This window comes from Anastrepha obliqua, chromosome 4 (assembly GCF_027943255.1).
Source record: "Anastrepha obliqua isolate idAnaObli1 chromosome 4, idAnaObli1_1.0, whole genome shotgun sequence".
NCBI lineage: Eukaryota > Metazoa > Arthropoda > Insecta > Diptera > Tephritidae > Anastrepha > Anastrepha obliqua.
Window position 1 is genome coordinate 102,207,306 of NC_072895.1, and position 25,538 is coordinate 102,232,843.

General features: G+C 37.8%; 1 protein-coding gene across 2 annotated transcripts in view; it reads right to left on the reverse strand.

Moving 5' to 3' along the window:
• LOC129244803 (transcription factor collier) overlaps window positions 1-25,538 on the reverse strand; it is a 128,742-nt gene that overhangs the window by 56,490 nt on the left and 46,714 nt on the right. For both annotated transcript variants that reach the window (XM_054882652.1, XM_054882650.1), the window contains exons 4-5: window positions 13,398-13,471; window positions 2,140-2,208 (exon numbers count right to left, since the gene is read on the reverse strand). In XM_054882652.1, coding sequence (XP_054738627.1) covers window positions 2,140-2,208; window positions 13,398-13,471 — 143 coding nt within the window. The remainder of the gene's footprint in view (window positions 1-2,139; window positions 2,209-13,397; window positions 13,472-25,538) is intronic.

Here is a 25,538-nt window from a genome sequence, read left to right on the forward strand (position 1 = left end):
TTCTTTCTTTCTGTTTTTTTATTGTTAGGTTACCACAGTTGTGATTAACATTCCTACCAACGCCATTTAGCGCCATTGCTCGACATTTTTAAAAGTTATGCGGTCTTGAGTGCATCTACCTCTGCACATGTTTTCGACTTTTTACAGTTTTGAAAATGAATTTGAATGTGCAACAACGAGTTTGTATTAAATTTTGCGTTAAATATAAATTTAATGGTGCGAAAACTTTAGAAATGTTGGGAAGCTGTTCCAGTATTGCTACTCCAAAGGAAATAGCTGTTTACCGAATTGAGTGGCAGAAACGCTTCGTAGGTCCATTGAGGATGGCGAACGTAGTGGAAGGCTATCATCATCGAAAACTGATGAAAACATCAATAAAGTGAAAGAAAAGTTGAACAATAATCGCAAATCAACCGTCAGAGTGTTGGCAGAGGACTTGAGCATTGCTTATTGAACCATTCAGGACATTGATTTAGTTAATGAGTTGGGTTTGCGCCGCGTTCCTAATAAGTTGGTTCCAAAGGATCTGAATTTCATGCAAAAAATTCCATGCGAATCGCATTGACATCGCCAAAGTTATGAGGCTAATGGAATGCTGAATATGACTCAACACTCAGCTAACGCATCATTACTGGAGACGAGACGTACTCGTGGGCTTATGAGTACAACGCGCAAGCCAGACATCAGGCGAGTGAGTGGAGAGCTCCGAATGAGATAAGACTAAAAAAAAAACACGTCGTTTTCAGTCAAAAAAGAAAGCGATGCTCACGATTTTTATAGATTACAAGGGTAAGGTAACCACGAATTTTTGTCAGAAGGTCAGATGTTAATAAGGACTGTTATTATTTATGATTCACATTTTATGATTCACGTGGAGCAATTCGCCAAAAAGAAAGGGCTTGTGGGAAAACGACTCGTGGATTTTGCATTAAGATAACGCACCGTCGCACAGTGCCATCTTTATCCGTGAATATTTTACCAAGAACGAAACGAACACCATCCAAAAGCCATCAAATTCAGCTGATCCTGGATCCCTGCGCTTTTTTTTTTGCTTGATCGAGTCAAAAAACCATTACGAAGAATGCGTTTGAGCAGGCGAATGGAAGTAATGGAAAAATCGAAGAGGGTTCTGATGGCTAAACCGAAAATAAGGTTCCAGAAATGTTTCAAGAGCTGGATCAAACGCTGACAAAAAGCTAGAACCCGAATGATATGTATAGGAGCTCTACAATATGTGAAGTTAGAATGTCTCTCGGGGTTAGAGCTTCAGAGCTCACTTAGACACAGGCTTATTACAAAAAGCCTACTACAAAGGAAACGTAAGGGTCAAGCTCCATCTGGTACCATTAAGGACCAATAGGTCTATGTGATGGCTTTCAGCCAGCCAGGTCAAGCTAACCTAACCTGAAGGCCAATAGCCACTCTCGAGTAAAAAACGTGCATTTTGAATTTTCTGCATATATTCCGGGAACTTTTTGCTCAATGTCGTATGCATACGCTAGTATGCACTCACACACATATACTTACTACATGTAAATGCCTGTGCATGGTGCTATGGAAGTCAGCAGCCGGTTGCAGCAAGGACCTACGCATATCCTTTACAAACACACACATAGCGCACAAGCATACAGATTCTGCAGTACGAACTGCGCTCCCAAGAATACCTAACACCCATACATACGCACCTACACAAATTATTAACCATCCTTCAGTTGTGCAATGATGAAAAGCAGCTTAACAGTCATTTTTTGTAAAGACATTGCGGCGCCAGCGTTGCGCCGCTAGCGCAGCCTCCTTGGCTGCCAGCCACTTCATCGCCTTCAACAGCCTGTGGCAAGCTCAATTGCCGTAAGCACTTGTTTTTCTTAAGTACTATTATTTTTGATGGTATTTGTTGTTGTTGTCACTTTGCTGTTGTTATTGCCATTGTTTTCGCATTGTGCGTATGCAAATTGGCTGCGGCATTGTCACGAAATCGCAATAGCAACAAAAACTACGCGCACCACAGCAGTAGAAGGCATCAGCAGCAGCGACAGCAATAAAGTCAACACAATGATGTCCTTGCATTACTGTCATTCTCCATGTTGTTGTTATTGTTGTTGTATTGTAATAAATATGTTTTATGTTTTTGCTACTTACCGATCAATAATGACAGGATCTGATGGTGTCTCATTGCGGTTGCCACAACTTTTTTTATCACAACAGCGACTGAAAAAGAGAGAGAAAGAAGAGGAAAACCGGAGTGAGAAAGGATGAACAAATATACATACATACGCACATATTTGTATTGAAAAAAATGTATGATGAAAATGGAATGTCGACAATTGTTAAAATTAATTTTTTAAAGGCAAAAAAGCGCGGGGGCTTAATGAGTTGCAAGCGCATGTGTGTATGTACATATTTACATATTTACGTATATACAAGCAGTTTATGATAAAATTAAAGAGAATTTAATTTTTATGTTGAATTCTACGGTGATTAAATCAAGTCTTTAAATGAAGTACCCCGAATTGAAAAAGCGAAATAAAACTGACTGTTTAAACGTAGTCTTTTTGTTTTTTTTTTGTCGGGACAACTAGCAAGTGCAGCACTCAGACATTAATTGAGTCCATTGTACTACACTTGGATTCCCTTTTAATTTTCTTTAAATCTTCCCGATCTCCGAAGAAATCTGAGTAGATCTTGTGGTGCCAAGGAGCCAAGATGGTCGCTTCTTAACACATCAGTGCCAAAGACCTCAAACCTGATTCGAGCGAAGGCGGGGCAGACACACAGGAAGTGGTCCGCCGTCTCATCCTCCTCTTCACAAGCTGAGCAGAGTACACTGTCTGAGATGCCCAACCTTTCCATGTGCTTTGCCCACAGAAAGTGGCCCGTCATCAGTCCAACCAGCCGTCTGCACTCCCCTCCGCTTAATGACAGAAGGGTTTGCGACAGTCGATCGGACATGACAGGTAACATCAGTTTTGTCCATCTGCAACGTAGTCTTTGCACTCGGCGCTTTTGGCCTTTGATTTTTTCTTTACGAGTATTTATTTAGCTATTCAGTCTGCGGAAATGGGTTTTTACAAACAAATTAGAAGGCTCTTATGCAAATGTTTAGCAGAAAAACCTGCGGTTGTAGCCCAAGAATCCTAAGACCAATGTACATCATGACAATTAGGCCAATGATGACATATGGAGCGCTCGCGTGGGTATCGAGGACTGCCTTTTGTGAGTGAAAGTGAGAGCAGCACTGACTAATAATCAGAGCTGAGCATCACGGGAACGATGCGCACCAGCCCTACAGCTGCGACGGAGGTGATATTCGAGCTGACTCCGTTTCGCAAGTTGTTCGGAAATTAGCCAAGTGCACCCTATTGAATTGGACCAGGAATCTGAAATCTTTTCGAGGAATGTGGAATCGTTGAACCTGTAACTCCCTCTTGCTCAACTACCCACTAATCCAAACCTAACCCATTTGCCCAACTACTCATTAAGCTGATTAAATTTGAGAAGAAATACAAAATCGAACTGAAAATACAGAATCGCTCGAAAATAAACCCCAAGAGTGTAAACTTTACTGGTATACAAATGGCTCGAAAGTACCAAAAGGCAAAAGCAGGTAGAAGTGGCAGTCGGTTTCTAAACTAACTCACTTAGACCGTTGCCGATCCAGAAGGCATTGGCGCTGGTGTATAAGGCGCCAAAACAAAGCGATCTGTGTCGATGGGTAGTTTCCGCAGCATTTTTCGAGCGAAATTGTATGCCATCTGGCAATGTGCAAAGATCAATTTAGACAGAAACCTCCGGAATGAGCGAATTGCCATTCTGAGCAGCACTCAAGACATTATTATCCTTTGAGGTTAAGTCTTCATTAGTCCTTAAATGCATCGAAAAATTGAATTTGCCAGAAACGACCATTGTTCGGCCGGTTCGTACGGGTCCCAAGGCACAGGAGTATAACTGGAAACGAGTGGCGGCTGTATTGGCTCGAAAAGCTGCCGCCTTAATATTAGAAGAACCAGACAGAGCCCTTCCTTGCCATGAGATAGCAAATGATCTAGAAGAAGCTTAGGAGCGAAGAGCTAAGGCTACGAGGCGTGAGCTGGCATCAAACTATGGGGCTACGCTAGGCGAAGTCTCTATTCGAGGTGCAGGCAACTCATGACGCTCTTTAATAATAAACTCAAAATACTCACGGACATTCTAACAGTTCCCTATAGATGCATAGCCATCTGCACAGGAATCGGATAAGGTGCCCTAACTCTTGTTGTTTCAGCGATGAGTCACCGAAGACTGCAGCACACCTCCTTCTCCCATGTAGTGCTATAGGACGAGGAAATATACTCGTAAGATATCAGGGCCGAATGTGGCCGGGAGAAAGGCACATACGATCGGCACAACCCAGCTCTATCGTAGGTTTATTAAGAGAACTCGCAACTTCAAACTGGGCTTGAACGAGGTACTGTGATGAGTAGAAGGCACAAAAGACCGTGAGGTCGAAGTGCAAACCTCATTTTCATTAATTCATTCATTCAACGCCCCTAGCAATCGGTTCATTATTGGCATAATTAGTAAAGCTCGAAATTTCTTCAATATCGGAATATAGTAAAATCAAGTAACAAAGTGAGACCTACAGTGGACAGAACTTTTAGCACCAAGAAGGGCAATGGAAATATAAATATTGTGTAAAAATAGAGAATAGAGAACTAATGGAGTAAACCTGATTGCCTACTTGTCTGATAGTTTGTTTTACTTCGAACATAAGAAGTTGCACCAAGCAAAGCTTGCAATTTTTTTCAAAATGCGAAATATCACATCGCGCAGCTTGAGTTAGACAGGAGACAAGCCTCCAATAATTTATATTTACGTACTATCTAAGAACCTTACATCGGTCCAAACCACTTTCCCGTCTCATTGCAGCAAATAAAACGCGAATATTGATAATAATGACCCTGGAAGTGGCGGAGTTGCCCAATCGAATTTATTATATTATTATATTTCTCCTCACATATTGATATTGATCTCAATTGTTCACATAAACCTCTTAAAAATATCATCATTCAGTCATTCAAACAAACTGTCATCAAATCGGCAACTCATTTGGTCTCTCAAACTTTAGCTATGGCGTACGAAAATGCTACCCCAAACCGATGCACCCTTAAAGCTGGTGACAAGTCAACGACACGCCACCGCACCAATTTCGTTATTGTCCAACATTTCTTTACGCATTTTGCATCATTTTTGTTATAATTTTATTGAGCGAAGTAGGGAAGAATGGAGCGCAAATGGATGTTAGGCTGTTTATCCACAATAATCGGCCGCAGGTGTGTGCGTGTTGATGTTTGCGCTAGTGAATTTATGGATAAATAACTTTTTGTAGATAAGTGAAACTACAAAAAAAGGTGGTGAAAAAATTGCCAAACAATTTTTAACCAGTATTTGCTTTCGCGCACAAATTTTCCAAGAATGAGCAGGAATTCTTTGAAAACATACCGTGAGTGACATAGCCGAAGTTGGATTAATGAGATAAACTTTGTTTTGAAGTACGACCGAAGAACGCCTACACTGTGGATGTTGAAAATATAAGTTTCCTTTTATATCTTAAAAATCACCTGCGCCATCCCGCAAACAACAAACCATACAAAAAAGCTATTGGAAACAAATTACTAAATGAAAATATGACTTTGGTTTTAGTCTTGCCGACTAACTTATTCAACATTTTAAAATTGCAGTTTTGATCTAGTTTTGAATCTCTCCTGATGAAATTAGTGGCGGTCTAGTTTGTGGCTACAGTCTTATTAATTTTTTCCACAAAACTTCTTGGTATACTAGAAGAAATACGAGGTTTTTAATAGCAAAGTGAACTCGTACATATAAATATTTAAGCAATATTCTAAACATCCTTTGTTTGGCCGGGCTTTGCTAACAATCTGTAAACGTGTTGCTTTTGTTCACTAATGAAGGATCCTAAAGCTTTATGTTGCCTTAGAGCGGTAGATGATGATTTTATCATAAGTTTTTTCATGGCTGTTAGGAACACATTTTTTTATCATTGGATATCTCATATACACAAAAGGCATAGGTATAGGGACCATCCCATTAGTAGTGACATACACAATTTTCGGCTACTGTTCAATTATAGATAAAATAATTTCTTTGATAATTCTAAAACTATTCTTATTTAATTCCATACAATCTTTAAATCGGTTTAGGTTAAAGCTATCTATAATTAATCTTCTTTGCCTTTCCTCTACTTTCTCATTAAGAGGCGTAAAGTTATCCTTGTCTATGACACAAAATGGTTCTAGGCCTGTAGATGGGAAAGCCGCTCCTTTTCTATCTGTCATTTTGTGCCCAGTAATTGCAATGTGCCCTGGAGTTTATAGGGTAAGTACCTTGTTATTCTGATCTAAGATATTCGACTTATCAAAACATCCCAGCACCAGTTTTGATGTAACCTGTAAAGTGTTGAGAGCCTTGATTGCTGCCTGGCTATCAGTAAAGATGGTTATGCTTCTAATGTTATAGTTGAGTTCAAGATTAAAGTAAGCGCGTCTTTCTAATGTGTAAACCTTCCGTTGAAATATACGTGTACTGCCTCTGCACCTTCCACATTGAGGGATCTGTCCGTGTACTGTTTTATCATGTCCTGGTTTATCTTCCCAAGCTACTTCTAATATATAAATAATAATAGTTTTAAGATAATATTTTAGGAAAGTGGTTATTGAATAGGTTTTCTCGAACTAGTTTCGAAGTAACTAGTTGCGGGTTAGTCTAAGGCAAACTAGTTTAATAATAAAATTAGTTGTAAAACTCAAATTTTCAATACGAGAAAAAAAACTCAATTTTAAATATTCAATTCTAGAAAAAAATTACCGAAAATTTGAAACAAAAAACTACAATATTTTTTCTGAAATAGTTAAACTATGATAGTAGAAGAATAAAATTTTTTCATAAAAGGAAAAAAAATTGTATTCTTATTGAATGTTAAACTAAAAATTACCAAACATTAAATTGAATTAGATAAATAAAAAAACGGGTTATACTTGAAATGCTAGCAAACGAGGCCTGTATTGCAGTTCACATTAGCTGAGATCAGTTGAAAACAGTTTCATGATCACCTGAATGAAAAATATTTTTCTGCTATGAATTCAAAGGCAATTGCTTGCTACTTGAAACATAATAAAAACTACCTGCTCAGATCATACAATCATTAGCTTGACGTGTAATGGTCCACCGAATACTAGTGGGCAATTAGTATTGAATTAGTAAATTTCTCAGCTGGGTGGATATAAAATAGGTGAAACGCCAAGCGTCGAAGACGCCATTGTTGTTTGCTTTATATCATTGTAACTGATGATTCGCCATCTCCTCACCCCATCCCACACTCTTAAACACCTCAACGCGTCCGCTCACCATATACACGTTAGCTAAACAACCACCCACTTAGGCATTGAACTGGACCATTTGTTTTGCTTCTTCTGCGTTTACTCGATTATGCTACGCTCAGTTGGGCATCCCTTTGTCCAACCATCTTTTATTTGTATAGGTGTGCTTTGTTTGAGTGCCGTGCACAATTTCTCCGGGTATCTGCTTACTATGATGACCACCAGTATAACGGTATAACGGTAGCCAGGTCGTTATGGAGAACAAGCTTTTTATTTTACCACATTTTGCCACTGCTTATGAAGAAGATTCACTCAAGAAGATGCGAAGGTGCTTTTTAACTCAACTCAATTCGGTTCAAGTCAAAATTAACTATTTCTTGGCATACCCAAATATACTCGTAATAAGACACAAGGCGTAATAGGAATCAGCTTATACTGAACTGATTGTACCCTTTAAAGTGCGAGCGAGAAAATTCAACAAGGCGACGATTGAATTTACAAAAATAAAAAATAAAAAAAATTTTTTTTAAAGCAAATATATTAGGTAAAAGATAGAAAAAATAGGCCGAGGAAAAGCGTTAACATTTATTGGACTTTGCTAGTGCTGAAGCATATAATTTGATGCTGTTTCTGAGTGTGGAAAGCAAACAAACAGAAAAAATGAGGGGAAAAACGGGAAAGACTAAAAAATACAGAAATAATAAAAAGAGTAAAAGAAAGTAATACAAAGGCGAAAAGCTGAAATTATAAGCTCTGGGGAATTGTGATTCTTTACCAAGGGATTACGCACGCTCACACATTTATACTATATATAAACTAAATATACACACAAAGCAGCCAGCGTTATACAGAATTGCTTAGCGGATAAACCAGCAAACGAGCGAGCTGGCTGAACGGGCGTTGAAGGTGTAGATTAACTGAAAGTTATGCAGTGAAATACTTTGCATTTCCAACAAAGATTATTGCCAACCAAACAAATAGACTGTTACATCCTACACACGCACACACAGATGCTAAGCGCGAAATTTCACTTCACTTCGACTGTAGGTTTTTGTAGGCCACCACAGCTGTGTGCAGACAGCCTTGCGAAATATTTCCATACGCGTGTGACTATTTGAGTGTATGAATGTTGAATATTTTGTTAGTAATCCAGTTCATCAATGAACTCGGAATTTGGTTAGGCATTTGCTTTGTATATGGGTAAGAAAGTATGTGAATATCTCTACATATCTGCTGATGCTTGGATATTCATTGATTGTTTATTTTGGCCAATTGACTCTTGGAAGCACCGCAGATGCATAGGAGGTAGCATCAGTGATACTGCAAGGTTAAATGGCAGGTGAAGGTAAGAATTTTGAATGATTTCCTTTGACGCTGATTTGTGGTAATTTTATAAATTATGGATATGCTATGGCAAATAAAATAAAATTTTTATTTATTATGGGCTTTGATGATGAAGTGCAAATTACTCAAAGCATTATGCGCTTGAAAGTATGCAATAATTTTTGTTGAAAGAAGTTCACAATTTAGTACTACAGAACTCTAGGCTCTTAGTTCTGCCTTTTACAAACTGCATAAAGAAGCAGAGGGAATGTCTCTGGTGATGAACGAGGGCAAAACGAAGTATATCCTGTCATCAAACAAACAGTCGGCGCGATCGCGTATCGGCACCCACGTCACAGTTGACTTTGGCCTAAATAGGCAGTTAAGAAGTAAAGTCCTCTATTCACGAACAAAACTAACACTCTACTATATGACTCTCATCATGCCCGTCCTAACGTATGGCGCAGAAGCTTGGACGATGGCAATATCCTATGAGGCAACCCTTGGAGTGTTTAAGAGAACGATTTTTGGACCTTTGAACGTTGGTCACAGCGAGTATCGTAGGCGGTGAAACAATGAGCTGTATGAGGTTTACGATGACATAGACATAGCGCAGCGAATAAAGATCCAGCGGCTACGCTGTCTGGCTCATGTCGTCCGAATGGATACAAACGCTCCGGTTCTGAAAGTATTCGATGAGGTACCAGCTGGTGGTAGGAGAGGAAGAGGAACGCCTTCTCTGCGATGGAAAAAACAGGTAGAGTAGGACTTGGCTTCACTTGGTGTGTCCAACTGGCGCCGGTTAGCACGAGAAAGAAACGACTGGCGCGCTTTGTTAATCTCGGCCAAAATCGCGTAAGCGGTTATAACGCTTATCAAGCAGAAAAAGAAGATCTCTAGGCTAGTAATATCATTACACTCAGACCCATGCACAACAACTGTTTCAGCATGAAGAGTGTTAAGCGGTCGCACTTTAGTATGAAACCTCCAAGTGTTTTCGATAATGAAAAACTCCCTTAGAAAAGCCATCTGCTTTACAAAGATGGAAAAAATACTCCTTAAACTAGGTGATACGGTGAAAGGATGTATATATTTTCACTGAAAGTGACTGACGGTGATAAAATCCCTCTCGAAGCAGTTAGCCTCCTCCAAGGTAGCCATGAGATAGCACATATCTCTCAAAGAGATGACTGCGTCACTTCACCCAAATCTAGCTAACGCTACCCCCACTAGAGTTCCTTCCGAGTACATAGAAAATAACATAGATATAACCCTACTAACATGGAAGCTACTTATTTTTTAGAAATTTCTAAGAATAATCAATGAAAGATGGCGTAATAAGCCCACAAGCAGAATCGCCCAACAGTTAAGGCCGACTCTCTATACTGTCTTATACTTACACATGAATTCTGCAGAGGCTGTCTAGATGAACAAGAGGAAGAGATGATATTGCACCTTTTATTCGATTGTCATGATTTGACCCTAGACGAAGATTTCCCATCTTAAATGGACATTTCTTTAATGAGTTGGAAGATCTCTGCGGTGTGAAAAAATCTAAAGTTTTTAGGTTGGTTTTAGAGGGATCAGGGCAAGTGGTCTTCCTAAGTTTCTGAAAAGTTAATATTATATATATATACTTATATAATTGGCGCGTACACCCATTCCGGGTTCTTGGCCGAGCTCCTCCTCTTATTTGTGGTATGCGTTTTGATGTTGTTCCACAAATGGAGCGGTCTACAGTTTCAAGCCGACTGCGAACGGCAAATATTTTTTGATGAGGAGCTTTTTCATTGCAGAAATATACTCGGAGGTTTGCCATTGCCTGCCGAGGGGCGACGACTATTAGAAAAATGTTTTTCTTACTTTTGATGCTTCACCGAGATTCGAAACAAAGTTCTCTCTGTGAATTTCGAAAGGTAGTCACGCGCCAAACAATTCGGCTACGGCGGCCGCCATTAGTTTTAGAAAATTCAGGACAAATTCCCCATGCAATATCACGAAGGGTTATGAGTCTGAGTTTGTCTCATGGTGTGCAACTGCTGCAATCTAATCGACAGTGGCCCGTATAGTATCCAGTGAGAGTTCGTGAGCCTTCTCAACCCAAGTTTATGAGTCTACTTGATGCTTTTCTAAAACTAAGGAAAAACTGTTTTGCCTGTCTCTGTCCAACATTCTCCTTCCAGTATCGTACGAACACCGTATTCTTCTCGCCTAATTTTGTCATTGTTCATTGCCGCCATGCCATTCATGTTTTGGGCCTTGTTTGTGCTTAACAATTATGAGTTGCAGAAGTTTTAAAAACGACTAACATTAGCGGCGGCAATGGCATCCCTTTTAAGAGCTGTAAAAATGTGTTACGCAAATACATCCTTCGACATTGCTGACTTGGTTGCTTAGCAGCGCAAAAAGCAGTGATAAATCGGATTGATCTGTAAGAAGAGCAGCTAAGCTGCGAAATGAGAGCAGTAAATAGTAAGTTCACCACCTGAGCTAAAGAAATGAGATAGACTCTCCCTATCAACGAAAACATTATTCTTATGACCGAATCAACCTATGCCGTTTCTGTAATACTTCAACAAGCGTTCTACATCTAATTGCTTTCTGTCCATACTCGATACCAAAAGGCAACAGAATTTCGTTGGAACTGGCCCCACTTCACTTCTTATGAACCCATCTGAGGAAAATATAAGAACAATATAAAAGACGTCGACCAACTCAGAAGGATTTAGAGCCGGATAGCTGATACCCTCTGATGCTGCATGCGCTGCATGACAATTCCAGTGTATAAGGTGCGTTTCATAATCATAAGACACCTTTTAGTATACAATTTTTGAACTACCATAAGCTCGCTTTTACTTTCCGGAGTAGCTTTTATTTGGAGTCAGTTTAACAGTTATAGACTCAAGACTTTCAGCAGTTGTTTCTGGTGCGAAAGCTCACTTTATTTTGTAGAACCGTTACCTTTTTCCAAGAAGCTGCACTTTAGCTAGTCTTTTCAGCGTTTGATAATGATAAGACACTAGTCGAAATTAAGTTTCTGAAGAGTTAGAAAGTGATGATTGTCGCTTTGGATGACTTTAATTATAATTTTATTCAATTTAACCGAAAATGCCGAGGGATTCGATATTATCACAAGAGGAGCTTTGAAAAGTTTTGGCCTACAAGGATTCAGGCTTGTCGATCAAATTAATTGCAAAAAACAGAACGCAGAATTCGTTGTGTTATCCGGAATTTTTTATGGAGTCCTAAGAATTACAACATTTTGTAGCCCGTTGGAAGAACATTATCACTATCAAGTCAAGAACAGCGAGCAATCATAAGAAAGCTTCTAACTCGATTAAATCTAGTGCCAGCATAGCCGCTATTGTTCAAAAACAACAGTTTGGCGCTCATTACAGAGGTGCAATCATTTAAAATTATCAAAAATAAGAAAAGGACCTCATCTTTTGCCACGGCACAAGCTGGCGCGTCTTCAGTTTGCAGAAAAACACCTAAACATCAGCTGAGATACAGGAAGATATTTGGAATATTTTTAATGTTGCCCAATTTCATAATATTTTTTAAACAGATTATATTTTCGGATGATTTGCGCAAGAGCCCCCTCTTATTTCCACGCGCAACTTCGGTGGAGGTTCTGTTATGGTTTGGGGTGCATTTACATCGAAAGCAACTCTTAATATACAGTTTACATCATCGCGAATGAATAGTGGATACGAAAACAACGTTTTGAAAAATAGTATCCTTCCTTTTATTCTGGATAATCGGAATTGCCCTTCGCCCAAGACAACGCCCGACTCCACGTAAGCAGGGAAACTAGGCAGTATTTGACCGATTGTTCCCTAGAAACTATGGACTGGCCGACGTGTGCTCCGGATTTTAACCCAATAGAAAACATTTGGGGTATATTAGGCAGAAGAGTTTACGCCAACAATCACCAATTTGACAACACCAAGGAGCTTAAAGCGGCAATCGAAGTAGAATGGGCTTCGCTAGATGTAAATTTAAAAAGTTAACAGAATCGATGAAAAAGAGGTTATTTTGTGTCGCTAAAGCAAATGGTGCTTCCATAGAATACTAAAATATTCTAGACGACAGAAAAAAATTCGTAAAAGTATACTTTTGTTAAACGATCACTTTAATTAAACAGTTTCTTATCATTTTGAAACGCCTGGAAATACGTTTTTGCTTGAAATTTTCTTTATGTATTAAAAAAGTTCTAAACTCTGTATGAAACAGATAACTTTTGTTACTTTAATCGATGTGTAAAATTTGTATTTCCTCTGAAATCTTGTATAAAGTCAAATACTGTGAAAAATGTGTGTCTTATGATTATGAAACGCACATTATAATAGATATTAACATTGTATGGGCTTAATTAAAATTTAAAAAAAATATCCTTATGAGTGATGCATAAGATGACTTAAGGGTCAATCTCATCCCATCCATTGTGAACGCAGGTCTTACATTTCTACAGCCTATAGGACATTAGGTATTAATCAACTAACAATTATAAGCAGCTCCTACTCATTAGCGCAAGTCGTCCGAGGACACTGCAAAAGGCTAACTAACTCACTTACACACATTTAAGTACAAATACCATATCATTTCAAATCATATCGTCACATATTATATGAGGATACATACATACAAATATATATGTTAATACATTCATTTAACATATTCCACCAAATTGAAGCTTACCTGCACATAACCTCATGCGTTAACAGAACTCGACACATTTCCGGATTTTTATCTTGCCCTTCGTAAATAATCGCCTAGAAAAGTAGAGAGAGAAAAAAATTACATAACGTATAGTTAAAAGTAAGTTGTCATTAACGTAATTATTTAAACATAATTGTCAACTACCCACACTTACTTACACAAGAGTACAACTTAATTCTCGTACACGAACACACAAGAAATTATCAAAAGGATGAAGGACAAGTGAGTTACAGAACGGGCGACTGAACAGTCACTTACAAATGACGAAAGTTTCGAAGCGCACAGACATTCGTCATCATCAGCGACTACAGCGTGTGGTCAATATTTGCTTTGTGCACAAGTTAATATACTCACATATATTACATGAATAGTGAATTTTTGTAAATATATGCGTGTCTGTATTTGCTTGTTTTCTTAGTAAAAAATAAGGTCAGAGTATTTAATATTATCAGCGCATATATCTTGTTGTAAAACAATAGTAGGAGAGTGGTTGTGGTTGTTGTAAGGATAGTACAAGAAAAATTATAGCTTTTGTATGTTTGCATTTACGGGAAAGAAAACTCGGTTTGTAGTTGCATTAGTACGGATCGTAGAAAACCCAATGAAAACGAGAAGGGTTTCAAATGTCTACATTTCTTTTGAAAGCTGTACGCCTTACTTTTAAAACATGGTAATGGTTGTACGGATTAGGCTCAGGCCTTTATGCACTGCGACTAGATTGATCTATTTAGCGCCCCTAAGTGTCTAATTTTAATTATTTAATATTGCGCGGAACCCAACCAGCTCCGTGGGAGGGAGCATTTGCAAGTCTTCATCCTCTAGTAGGTACGAGCCCAGGATTCTGTGTCTCCTGTTACCTAATGCTTCACAATTGGTTATTCAGTGTTCCATGGACTCATCTTCATCACAGCAGAACTAGCATAAGCTAGTGCTAGATAGGCAGTCCTATTGTATTGAAATATTTATTGCAGGTAACGTGGCCTGTAAGTATTCCACAGAATAATCTGGCACCCTTTTTGTCTATGGTTGGAGCAGATTTTGCTCTGTTGGTATTAAAATTCAGGAAATTTTTGGGGGGTTTAAGGGTGTTTTAAAACATAAATTTTTTGTATACAATTCCGAATTTCTTGATTTATTTTTATTTTTGACTTTATACTTCGTGGACAAAATGTATTCCTTTTTAACGGCTTCAATGCCAAAAGTGCAATGGAAAGGTATACGAATATGATCTTCGAGATGTCTCAAGTTGCAATATTTCTTCCACTAACTGGGAATAAAAAAAGAAAGGTATGGCAAAAACATTTTAGCCCTTATTAAAGTACTAAAAAACCTTTTTTATACTAAAGTACTAGAAACATTGCTGTTACAGCATATACAGGTTGGCGCTAAATTAATCATTGCAAATGGCGTCAAACGTCAATCATATTTGACACTTGTGAACTAGGCAGCTGCAGGATACAGCAAACAGACAAGCAATTGAGCGCGTAAAGGACGAAATGTAGATTTCCAACACTCAAAATATTTTTTGAAGTGAAACTTCTTTTGTCTCGAAGGATGAAACGCTGTGAGGAGTAAAACCATAGCGTTTCATCGATATGTGACGCTACGCCAGCGCCATCTGTTAAAAGCGTGGCGTGGATGAAACGCTGTGAGGAGTAAAACTACGCTAAACTACGTAAAACTCACGCTATGCCAGCGCCATCTGTTAAAAGACTGGCGTGGCGTGTCGTCGTGAATGTAATGCGGTCGTTTATTATTGCATTCTTATCGAATGTAATTTGTAAATATGACATTTGATTGACGGCTGCCGTAGCCGAGTGGGTTGGTGCGTGATCACCATTCGGAATTCACAGAGAGGTCGTTGGTTCGAATCTCGGTGAAAGCAAAATTAATGAAAACATTTTTCTAATAGCGGTCGCCCCTCGGCAGGCAATAGCAAACCTCCGAGTGTATTTCTGCCATGAAAAAAATCTGCTCATAAACATATCATAAAACAAAATGAAATAAATGTATAAAAAAAAAAAAATTTCTTGTGATTCGAACCAAGGATTTCGGATCGGAAGCCCACATTGCTAGCCGCTGGGCTATCGCGCTGTGCTGTCGCCGCAAAATAATGTATCATAAATCTGTTTACCATACCAAAGACCATACACTTTGCGAACGCATTTCGGTGGAAACAGTTGACAGTTATCCCAAACACAATATTATTAGTAACGCGAGACGCGTCATAGAGTGTGTGTGTAGTTTTGAGCAAATCTTACAAACATATTTTGTTTTGTTGATTGATTTCTGTTAAATATGGCATCAAATCAACAAAAACGGAAACCGAAAACAGGTGCTGAACGGCAACGTGAGTATTTGGAGCGTAAAAAATTAAGAGCTACTGTTGAACACCGTGACAGGGAATCCTCCGGTTGTACGATAAGTGATAATTTGTAGTACCAACAACAAGATGCGGAACTACCATTGATGCAGTATTTCATCGATACCTTGATAGATTAGAATGTAGATCATTTTTTACGTATTTCAGTTACCATAAAGCCCTTGTTTCATTTTTGGAAAACGAATCCAATAATGATAATGACAATGCCGAGAACCAAATGTAATTGAGTACAATAAATTCATTTCTTTTTATATTAAAATAAATAAATAATTCTGTTTAATAAAATTCCATTCCATGCTTTCCATGACTTCTGCATGCATTATATTGAAATAATAGTTAAATTATTGATTTGTTGATAAAAGAAGTTTCACTTCAATCGTGCGGGTTCCGTGAACTACCACACACTTTCTTTTTTATTTAGTAAAAAGTTGATTCAAAAACAAATTTGAATCATTGATTCTGAGCCACCTCGTACATGTGTGTGTGTGTATATATTTCGTGTATCAATGTATATGTAATTGATGCATGCTTCTTTTGTTTAGTATTTATTCGAGCTCCTCGTCCCATTCTTGGAATACGTCTTGATGTTGACCCTAAATTGGAGATACCCACAGCTTTATGCCACCTCCCGATGCTCGATGGTTTTTTTTTTATCAACTTTTTATGACAGAAAAACATTCAGAGGCTTGCCGTTATTAGAAAAAAAATTTTCTATAATTTTAAGTTTCGCGCCCATAATAGGTTTCTAACCCGGACTGCACTTAATAATAGTCACGCACAAACCCATTCGGCTAAACCAGTCACCGGTACGACTCCCGCCTTAAATTGGTACACAGTTATCTCAAAAGCCGTAGAAAGTCTAGCAGTTAGCACTATTGAACCTGGGGTAAAGATTTATGTGTGTATGAGTAAGCTTCTGTATATCTATGCACTAAGGTTAATCTTCAGAGAAAATGTAGAGTTTAATCTTGTAGCACATTAAGAACTTAAATGACCGCCAAGACACATTCAAAGCCCTTTCCTCATATGAGACACAATTTTTATACGTCTCGGGGTACGTAGAGAAACTAAATGCCCTAACTTCAAATAATATTATCGATATCGATTTCTATTCTGCACTTTACTTCCGTGAGGTATAACAAGAAATAAAGAAGCAACCAGCAAGAGGTTGCAAAATAGCACCAATATGGCCTAGCCGCTTCCTTGAAATGGAAATGCATGCTACCAAAAACGAGCTTTGGGAAAAAGGAGAACTTCGGTAAGAATAGAACTGAAGCCACAAAACTGCAGAGCGCCAGGTAAACGAGCTACTCTCGGAATGAAACATTAAATTTTCCGAAAAATCATTAACCTCGCTGAAAATATTTTAAGATACATCTCTCAGAGGTGAACTTCGCTAGCTGGCTCATTAGAATCCACTAAACACTGCAACTAACAAACTAATATCATCTCTTGCAACCAATCTTGCATCTCTTAACGACATGGCGGAATATTTCCGCTTCCATTTGATATGGGTGCCAGGGCATAGCGACATACCAGGGAATTGTAAGGCTGAAAAAATAAGCGAGCGAGCACTATCACTCGTCTCCCTCTTGGTATGCAGTTTGTAGGTTAACCTCTCTAGACCCAAAAGCATTGTAGCATTGTCATTGCATCCAACACAAGACGGGTTGACAGTCAGAAATGTAACACTACAAAAAGATCTCTGTACCTAGAGATGTAACGCTACAAAATGGGACGTCAGGCGCTCAATGGCGCTACTTAATCGGTAAAGGAAAAACGTCTCTGCGTAAAGATAATGAAAAAACGTTTCTGTAAGAAGGTAAAAGAAAAATGTATTCCAAAGATTGAACGTAGCTCATTTGGACTATTGCAGAAGCTGCAAGAATGAGGAGGAGGACCCTGTCAGACAGCTTGTCTGTCATTGTTCTGCATGGCATGCCACTAGGTTTAGATACTTTGGCTCATCGTTCTTGAATGATACCGATGGCTTTGGGGATATAAGTGTCAGCCAGATCAAAGGGTTTACCTTCTAAACAAAATATTTTAACGAGGAATAGCAAGTACTTAGACTGCCACTTCAACCAACCCACCAACCTATCCGTCTTTACTACGTCCAGGCGTTCCGGTCTAATGTATAAGCCACAGTGAGTATCAGATTATAAATATGCTTGCATATACAGAATAGGGACTCAAGAGCGCATCGACTTGGTCAGTGACAAATAGTAAGGAAATATATATTGTATATGTGTGTGTAGTTCGAAAATGAGTTCATATGCATACGGAATATGAGTGAATGACTGAATATATTTATCTTGTCGAGCTGTTCATACTCGAACATGTGACAATACTCGTAAAGCTAAGCAAAAAAAAATGTTGTCTGACATTTTATTTGCTGAAACCGCTAATTACGTTGGACGCGTAGTTGATCAACAATGTTCAGCCAGATATCTAAGAATCTATTAGAGCGTTTAAGTTGTGCGATGTTTGTTGTTCGATACTGTGATAAGCGCTGGCACATTAAAATAGATACATATGTATGCAAAGGATACCAAAGGATCTGTCATTGTTTATTAAGAGAGCCGTCAAAAACGATTGATAGCAAAAAGAGGGTCACTTCGGAACTAGTTACATAGGGTGAACCTTGCTGAAAGATATCAGCCAAAAACAATGAATATCGCAGGACTGGTTTTTAAATTACGCCATATGCGCTACATGTGCCACTAACAAGTAGTTATGCAGCTACTCGACAGAACACGAAAGTTAGGTGAGTGATTAGCCATAAAACCACAAGTGTCGAATAGCAGCGTCGGCGGCACCAGCAGCGACTGCGGCGCAACAACAACAACACTGCAGCAAATTTTGTGACGCGTGTAACCTTTTGGCTTTTTATTTCCTCTATTCTATATTCTATTTTGTTCGACAAGTTTTTTTCATCCCCTTCACCACTTGTTTGTTGTGTTTTCCAACTACATATGTACATAAATATATAAATAAGTAGTATTTACCTACACAAGAGATAAATAAACAAATAGACAAGCAGCCAAACAAATATTAGTGTACATTCTTGAAAATCATCAATGCAACCAGCAGGTCCTTTGTACCACGGCAAAGGCAGGCGGCCAGCCAGCCCCTCAAACTGCTGCTGCTTTCAATTCCTCTAATTTAAAAATAATTAAATACAAATACCAGGGATTGCACTCGCCTTTTATATGTAATATTTATAAATCTTATTTCCTTTCCACCTTACTTTGAGGTGGTGGTGGTGTGTACGCGTATTGAGCAACAAATGTGGCCGCATGCCGCATTGCCAGGATTTTTACGCCGACCAACCTCTTTTCAATGGACCGACGCTTCAAAACAATACGCGTATGTGTAGAGATAATGGCAAAATAGTAGTTTGTAATTGATGAAAAACGCATCCTCCCAACAACCACCCAGCGCGTAGAAGAGATCAGCGAGAAAACGTCAGCGAACGGTGAGGCAATATAAAGCGCACTGTGGTCAGAAAAAAGAGTATTTTCGGAGAATAGTCTACAGCTTTTGTTTTGACGTTTTTGTCGGCATTCTAGCGGAAGTCTTATGTATGTAGAAATCAGAGCCGGAAGACGAAATTAATAATTATAGCGCCATATGCCTTAGAGAGTAGAGATAGAAATGTCTTCGTTTTAAAGTAGGAGTTTACAATTTCAAGCATATTTGGAATAAAAGTCCGTTAGTCCGTTAACACTACCAGAACAAAAATGTATGCATTAAAACAGAAAAAATAAGAGTTATCAAGTAAATAAAAAATAAAAGGGGTTAAAATATTTGGTACACGCGACGATGCTTCGATAGATTTGCAAATGGTCATACGTATGGGAGCGCCTCGCTAGAGCAGTATTTTGCACTGATTTGCTGTACGTATTCGTATATAATAGGACTTACTGAGATTAGTCTGTCATATTAATATAAAAAAGAGATATGAAGAAATCTGAGTAAAGGGAGCGTTTTTCAAAAATGAAAAAAAGGAAAAAAAAGTTTTCCAAAAAACAATTTTGAGGGTTATATTTTATTCTCCATTTTTCAAAACTTAAAATCAAAAATTTTCCAAATTTTTGAAGTGAAACTTCTTTTGTCTCGAAGGATGAAACGCTGTGAGGAGTAAAACCATAGCGTTTCATCGATATGTGACGCTACGCCAGCGCCATCTGTTAAAAGCGTGGCGTGGATGAAACGCTGTGAGGAGTAAAACTACGCTAAACTACGTAAAACTCACGCTATGCCAGCGCCATCTGTTAAAAGACTGGCGTGGCGTGTCGTCGTGAATGTAATGCGGTCGTTTATTATTGCATTCTTATCGAATGTAATTTGTAAATATGACATTTGATTGACGGCTGCCGTAGCCGAGTGGGTTGGTGCGTGATCACCATTCGGAATTCACAGAGAGGTCGTTGGTTCGAATCTCGGTGAAAGCAAAATTAATGAAAACATTTTTCTAATAGCGGTCGCCCCTCGGCAGGCAATGGCAAACCTCCGAGTGTATTTCTGCCATGAAAAAAATCTGCTCATAAACATATCATAAAACAAAATGAAATAAATGTATAAAAAAAAAAAAAAAAAATTTTCTTGTGATTCGAACCAAGGATTTCGGATCGGAAGCCCACATTGCTAGCCGCTGGGCTATCGCGCTGTGCTGTCGCCGCAAAATAATGTATCATAAATCTGTTTACCATACCAAAGACCATACACTTTGCGAACGCATTTCGGTGGAAACAGTTGACAGTTATCCCAAACACAATATTATTAGTAACGCGAGACGCGTCATAGAGTGTGTGTGTAGTTTTGAGCAAATCTTACAAACATATTTTGTTTTGTTGATTGATTTCTGTTAAATATGGCATCAAATCAACAAAAACGGAAACCGAAAACAGGTGCTGAACGGCAACGTGAGTATTTGGAGCGTAAAAAATTAAGAGCTACTGTTGAACACCGTGACAGGGAATCCTCCGGTTGTACGATAAGTGATAATTTGTAGTACCAACAACAAGATGCGGAACTACCATTGATGCAGTATTTCATCGATACCTTGATAGATTAGAATGTAGATCATTTTTTACGTATTTCAGTTACCATAAAGCCCTTGTTTCATTTTTGGAAAACGAATCCAATAATGATAATGACAATGCCGAGAACCAAATGTAATTGAGTACAATAAATTCATTTCTTTTTATATTAAAATAAATAAATAATTCTGTTTAATAAAATTCCATTCCATGCTTTCCATGACTTCTGCATGCATTATATTGAAATAATAGTTAAATTATTGATTTGTTGATAAAAGAAGTTTCACTTCAATCGTGCGGGTTCCGTGAACTACCACACACTTTCTTTTTTTTCCAATAAATTGTTAAAGGGACATATTTTATGCCAAAGGAAAATAAAAAATTAATACAAACTTTAAAGAGAAACAAAGGTATTTCGCTTTGAAAATTAAAAAAAAAATGTTTTCCAAAAAACCAATTTTGAAGGGTATATTTTATGCTCCTGTTTTTCAAAAATTAAAAAAAAAAATAAAATTTGTTTTTTCAAATTTTTTCACAAAAAACCTTTTTTAAGGAGTATATTTTATGCCGAAAGAAAATAAAAAAAATATTAATTTTAAAAAGAAATAAAGGAATTTCACTTTAAAAATTTAAAACAAAAACTGTTTTCAAAAACAAAATTTTTTAGGGGTATATTTTATGCTCTTTTTTTTTAAATGAAAACAAAAACAAAATAAAAAAAGAACTTAAAACATTTTTTTTTATTTTTTTATTAGTTAAAAAAGACTTTTTTTCCAAAAAAAGTTTTTAAAGAGCATATTTTATGCTAAAAAAAAATAAAAAAATTAATAATAATCTTAAAGAGAAACAAAGGTATCATATTTCGATTTAAAAACTATACCAAAATAATCAATCTTTAACAAATCTAAAAATAATTATCAATTGTTGGAAATGTTTACAGCTTACTTCTTTTTGCAAGCAAACTTATTTTTAGAAAAGTGGACAAAAATACTTTGTTCACCTTAAATGGAATCGCTCAAAACTGAGGAAGAAAGATTGGAAAGATTCTCAAATTCTACGAAGCTAAGCCGCGGATCTAGCAATTACGAGGTTTGACTTTTATATTTTGCTCCTCTGTAATACTAAGCGCGATGAGCTGTAATTCAATATTTTTATGAAAGATTTTAGTATTTTTTAGCAAAAAATTACATATAAAGTTTTCACTTACGAGTTTTAGTTGTTCTTTTTTCCGTGAGTTTGGTGCGATGATTTATTACGATTTTCGGAGAGAGAGAGCTTTGGTGTCGACTTTTGGTGTTGAAGCAGCACACTTAGTTAGCCACTGGGAAATGCAAGTGCAACAAGTTCCAACTTGGCCGTCGATACTTGCAGGTTGAATTTCGTGAAGGCCGTAAATGTCACTCAAAAGATCAAATTAATGGATCATCCGCCTTAAAGCTATGATTTGGTGCCTAATGATTGCTCGCGAACACCAAAAATAAAATGCGAGGTCATCGTTTTTCAACGCCTAAAGAAGCTGAAGTTGAACTTTAAATAGCTCGTTTTGGAGGTATCCAATTCTGAGTAGCAAAAGTGTTTTGAAAATTGGTTCAAGGAAATGCAGAAGTGTATTGACTTCCAAGGAGAATAACAATTTCTTTTGTTGTTTTCATTATTGGGCGTAAAGGAACCTAGAAACCCTTTTGAAAAAAGAGGGATTTAAAAAATATTTAAATATTTTAACAGCAGCGAGCATTGCAATTTTATTGATGTGTGAAACTGAATTTTATATGATCACTTTTTCACTACTATTTGACCACTGCGCAGCGCCGCAGTTTGCGTAAAAACACCAGCCGAACTGAGCTGGTTGCTGACAAAAAAAACCAAACTACTCGAGTGTCAGTGGGTAAGTCACCACGTACTTTTGGCAACATATGTGCACACTTTTACATCATGAAAATTTACTAGCGTTTCTGCACGAGCACTGGGGTGCAAACGCGAAAATATGAAGCACATTCAAATCAAACCGGCAAAAGGTAATCAGAAATTAATTTTTGTAAGCCCGCACGAGACGAGGGCTCATCCATAAAGACATACATTACATTTATCTGTCTGCATTTCATTTGTGTGTGAAGGGGAGGAACATCCTGGCAGCTTACAACTATCATCCCTTATTATCTTGTCTTGTCAATTTCATAATATTTTGTTTTTCTTTTTATAAATGGTATTTTTGTTATTGTTATGGCTGAAGACAATGAATTGGCATAAATTAGAAATTAAGGTAAAAGTGAGAAGGCAATGGAAAATAAAATCTAAATGCAAAAACCCACTCGAGCCGAAGTGCGTCACCTCACAGCAGCAACCTACGGAGAGTAGTTATGTGCGAGTAGATCCGCAGGCACATGTGTCAATCTTCAGCAACTAATAATAAATATTCTAAAGCAAGTGTGGCGGCAGCAAATGTCTCTGCTAATTTTCACACCAGCAAATGTTTTCTAACAAAACCAAAATCACTTATATTTAACATTTTCGCATTTTTGTTATCTTTTTTACATCATTAGTTTATCCTTCTTCCCTTGTTTTCTCACTTTCCCAGAACAAAATTTTTTTGGGTTAATGGAATTTTGATGTTTTTGCGGAATTTTCAATTTTTGCCTAATTCTATGTCTCAAATGGTTTTTAGTTGTTTTCAATTATGCGTTTTCCTTTTGGCGTTGTTCTGGATTTCAGCTTTTCCAATGTTGCGCGTTTATTAATTTGCTGCTGATAGCTGTAGTCTTGTTGTAAGTAAACCGTATTTGATACTCAACTGACATTTTTGAACCGATATCAAATATCAAAATGGAAAGGTGTTCAATTGATTTTTGTGATATTTCTTGTATTTAAACTAGAAGATATATAATTCAAAAATTTGTATAGTAGAGGGGTAGATATGCGGAGGTGAAATTAACATAAAGGAATTATAATTACGAGAGTCGTTTGAAAAGTCCACGCAAAGTCAAAGTGATGGTGGCACTACTGGGGCGTGTCAGAATTATTTTTAGTAAATAGCATCTCTTGAAAGAACACATACCAAGTTACGGCCACGTCGGCCTATTTCTTTGTGTTAGGCATTCGTTTAAGGGGGGCCTCTTATCAGTCGGCTTCAAAAAATCGATTTTTTGTTTTTCTGCAATCGATAGATATATTATAGGAAAATATGACCTCAAAATTTTATAGCGGAATTCAAAGCGTTTTCGGAGTTACAGGCCTGTTTACCGTCCCTCGTGTGAGTATCTGTCTACCTTCTGAAAACTTTGAAACACGTTTTCCCAAAACCATGTTTTTGAAAATGGCGTGTAAGATATAAAAAAATAACGACGAAAGTTATTGTTTCAAACTGATAATCTATATAAAGATAATTAAAATGCGCTGATAAGCCACTAAAAGCCACTGATAAGAGGCCCCCCTTAAGTCGAGGAACTCGGGTAATTTTCCTTTTCCATCACGACAACGCGCCAGCTGACGCCTCAGTAGTTGTGGTCGAAAAATCAATGCAAATAAGGTTCCAACTCGTTTCACATCCCCTCTATTCTCCAGACTTGGCTACCTTGGATATATCGAAGTGCTAATTGTTCCCATTATTGAAGAAACAGTTAGCGGGAAAAAGATTTTATTCAAACGAGAAGGAGATTGCAGAAACGAATGGATATTTTTCAAACTTGGACAAATCCTTTTATTCGGAAGAGATCAACAAACTAGAACAGCGTTGGGCGCAGGGTATAAGCCTGAAAGGAGACTATGTCGAAAAATAAAAAACGGTTTACCCGAAATAAAGAAGTTGCTCTTGTTTTTGCACGGACTTTTCAAACGAACCTCGTAAGATAACCAAACCCTAATTGGTTTCCAAGCAAATTTCTGACTACAAAGTTATGTAAATTTATCGAGCTGTTTTCGTTGACTGGGAAGAGAAAAAGACGAAAAAACCATGTGTCCAAAAAGTAGACACATTCGATCAATAAAATGACAATGGTTAAATTATTCATTGATATTTACTCTATTCATTGACAGCCAGTAAATACAAGGTGGCGCAAAATTAATCATCCAACTTCGTTTTTGACATTTTTTTTATTAAATACAAAATTAAAAAAAATATTTTGAGCTATGGAGATCCTCTACGCACTCACACGCACACGCAGCTACTGAGCTCACATATGTCAAATACGATGAACACTCTAAAAGAGCTGTACCCTTAATTTCTATCAGGAGATTTGGATCAATAGTTCCATTCCCCAGGTAATTTAGTCTGCGTCGTGTCACTGCTGATCATTCGTATAGAACGTGTTCTGCTGTTTCTTGTGCCTCTTTGTAAAGTTTGCAGGATTCGTTTTCTATCGCAACTATTATATCTTTTTCATAATATGATAATTGAGTTTACAGTGGCATGTTAGTCGTTCGGTGTAAAGTTTTATGACCTTCCAGTTAGGCTAAGGATTGCTTCTGCCTTTATCCGTTCTGGATCTATGAGTCTTTTCGATTACCGCATGCCCGATTGGGCTCTCCAGTAATCGATTAGACCTCGTTGTTCCTGCTCAGACAGAAAGACACTTTTGAAGCTGTTATTTACCCCGCAGTAAGGTTCAGGACCTATGAAGGGAGGGTCCGCAAGTTGCCCCTCATGTCCCGGAACCCACATCAAGGTAACAAAGTTTCTTGATGGTAGGGTGTTGAGGA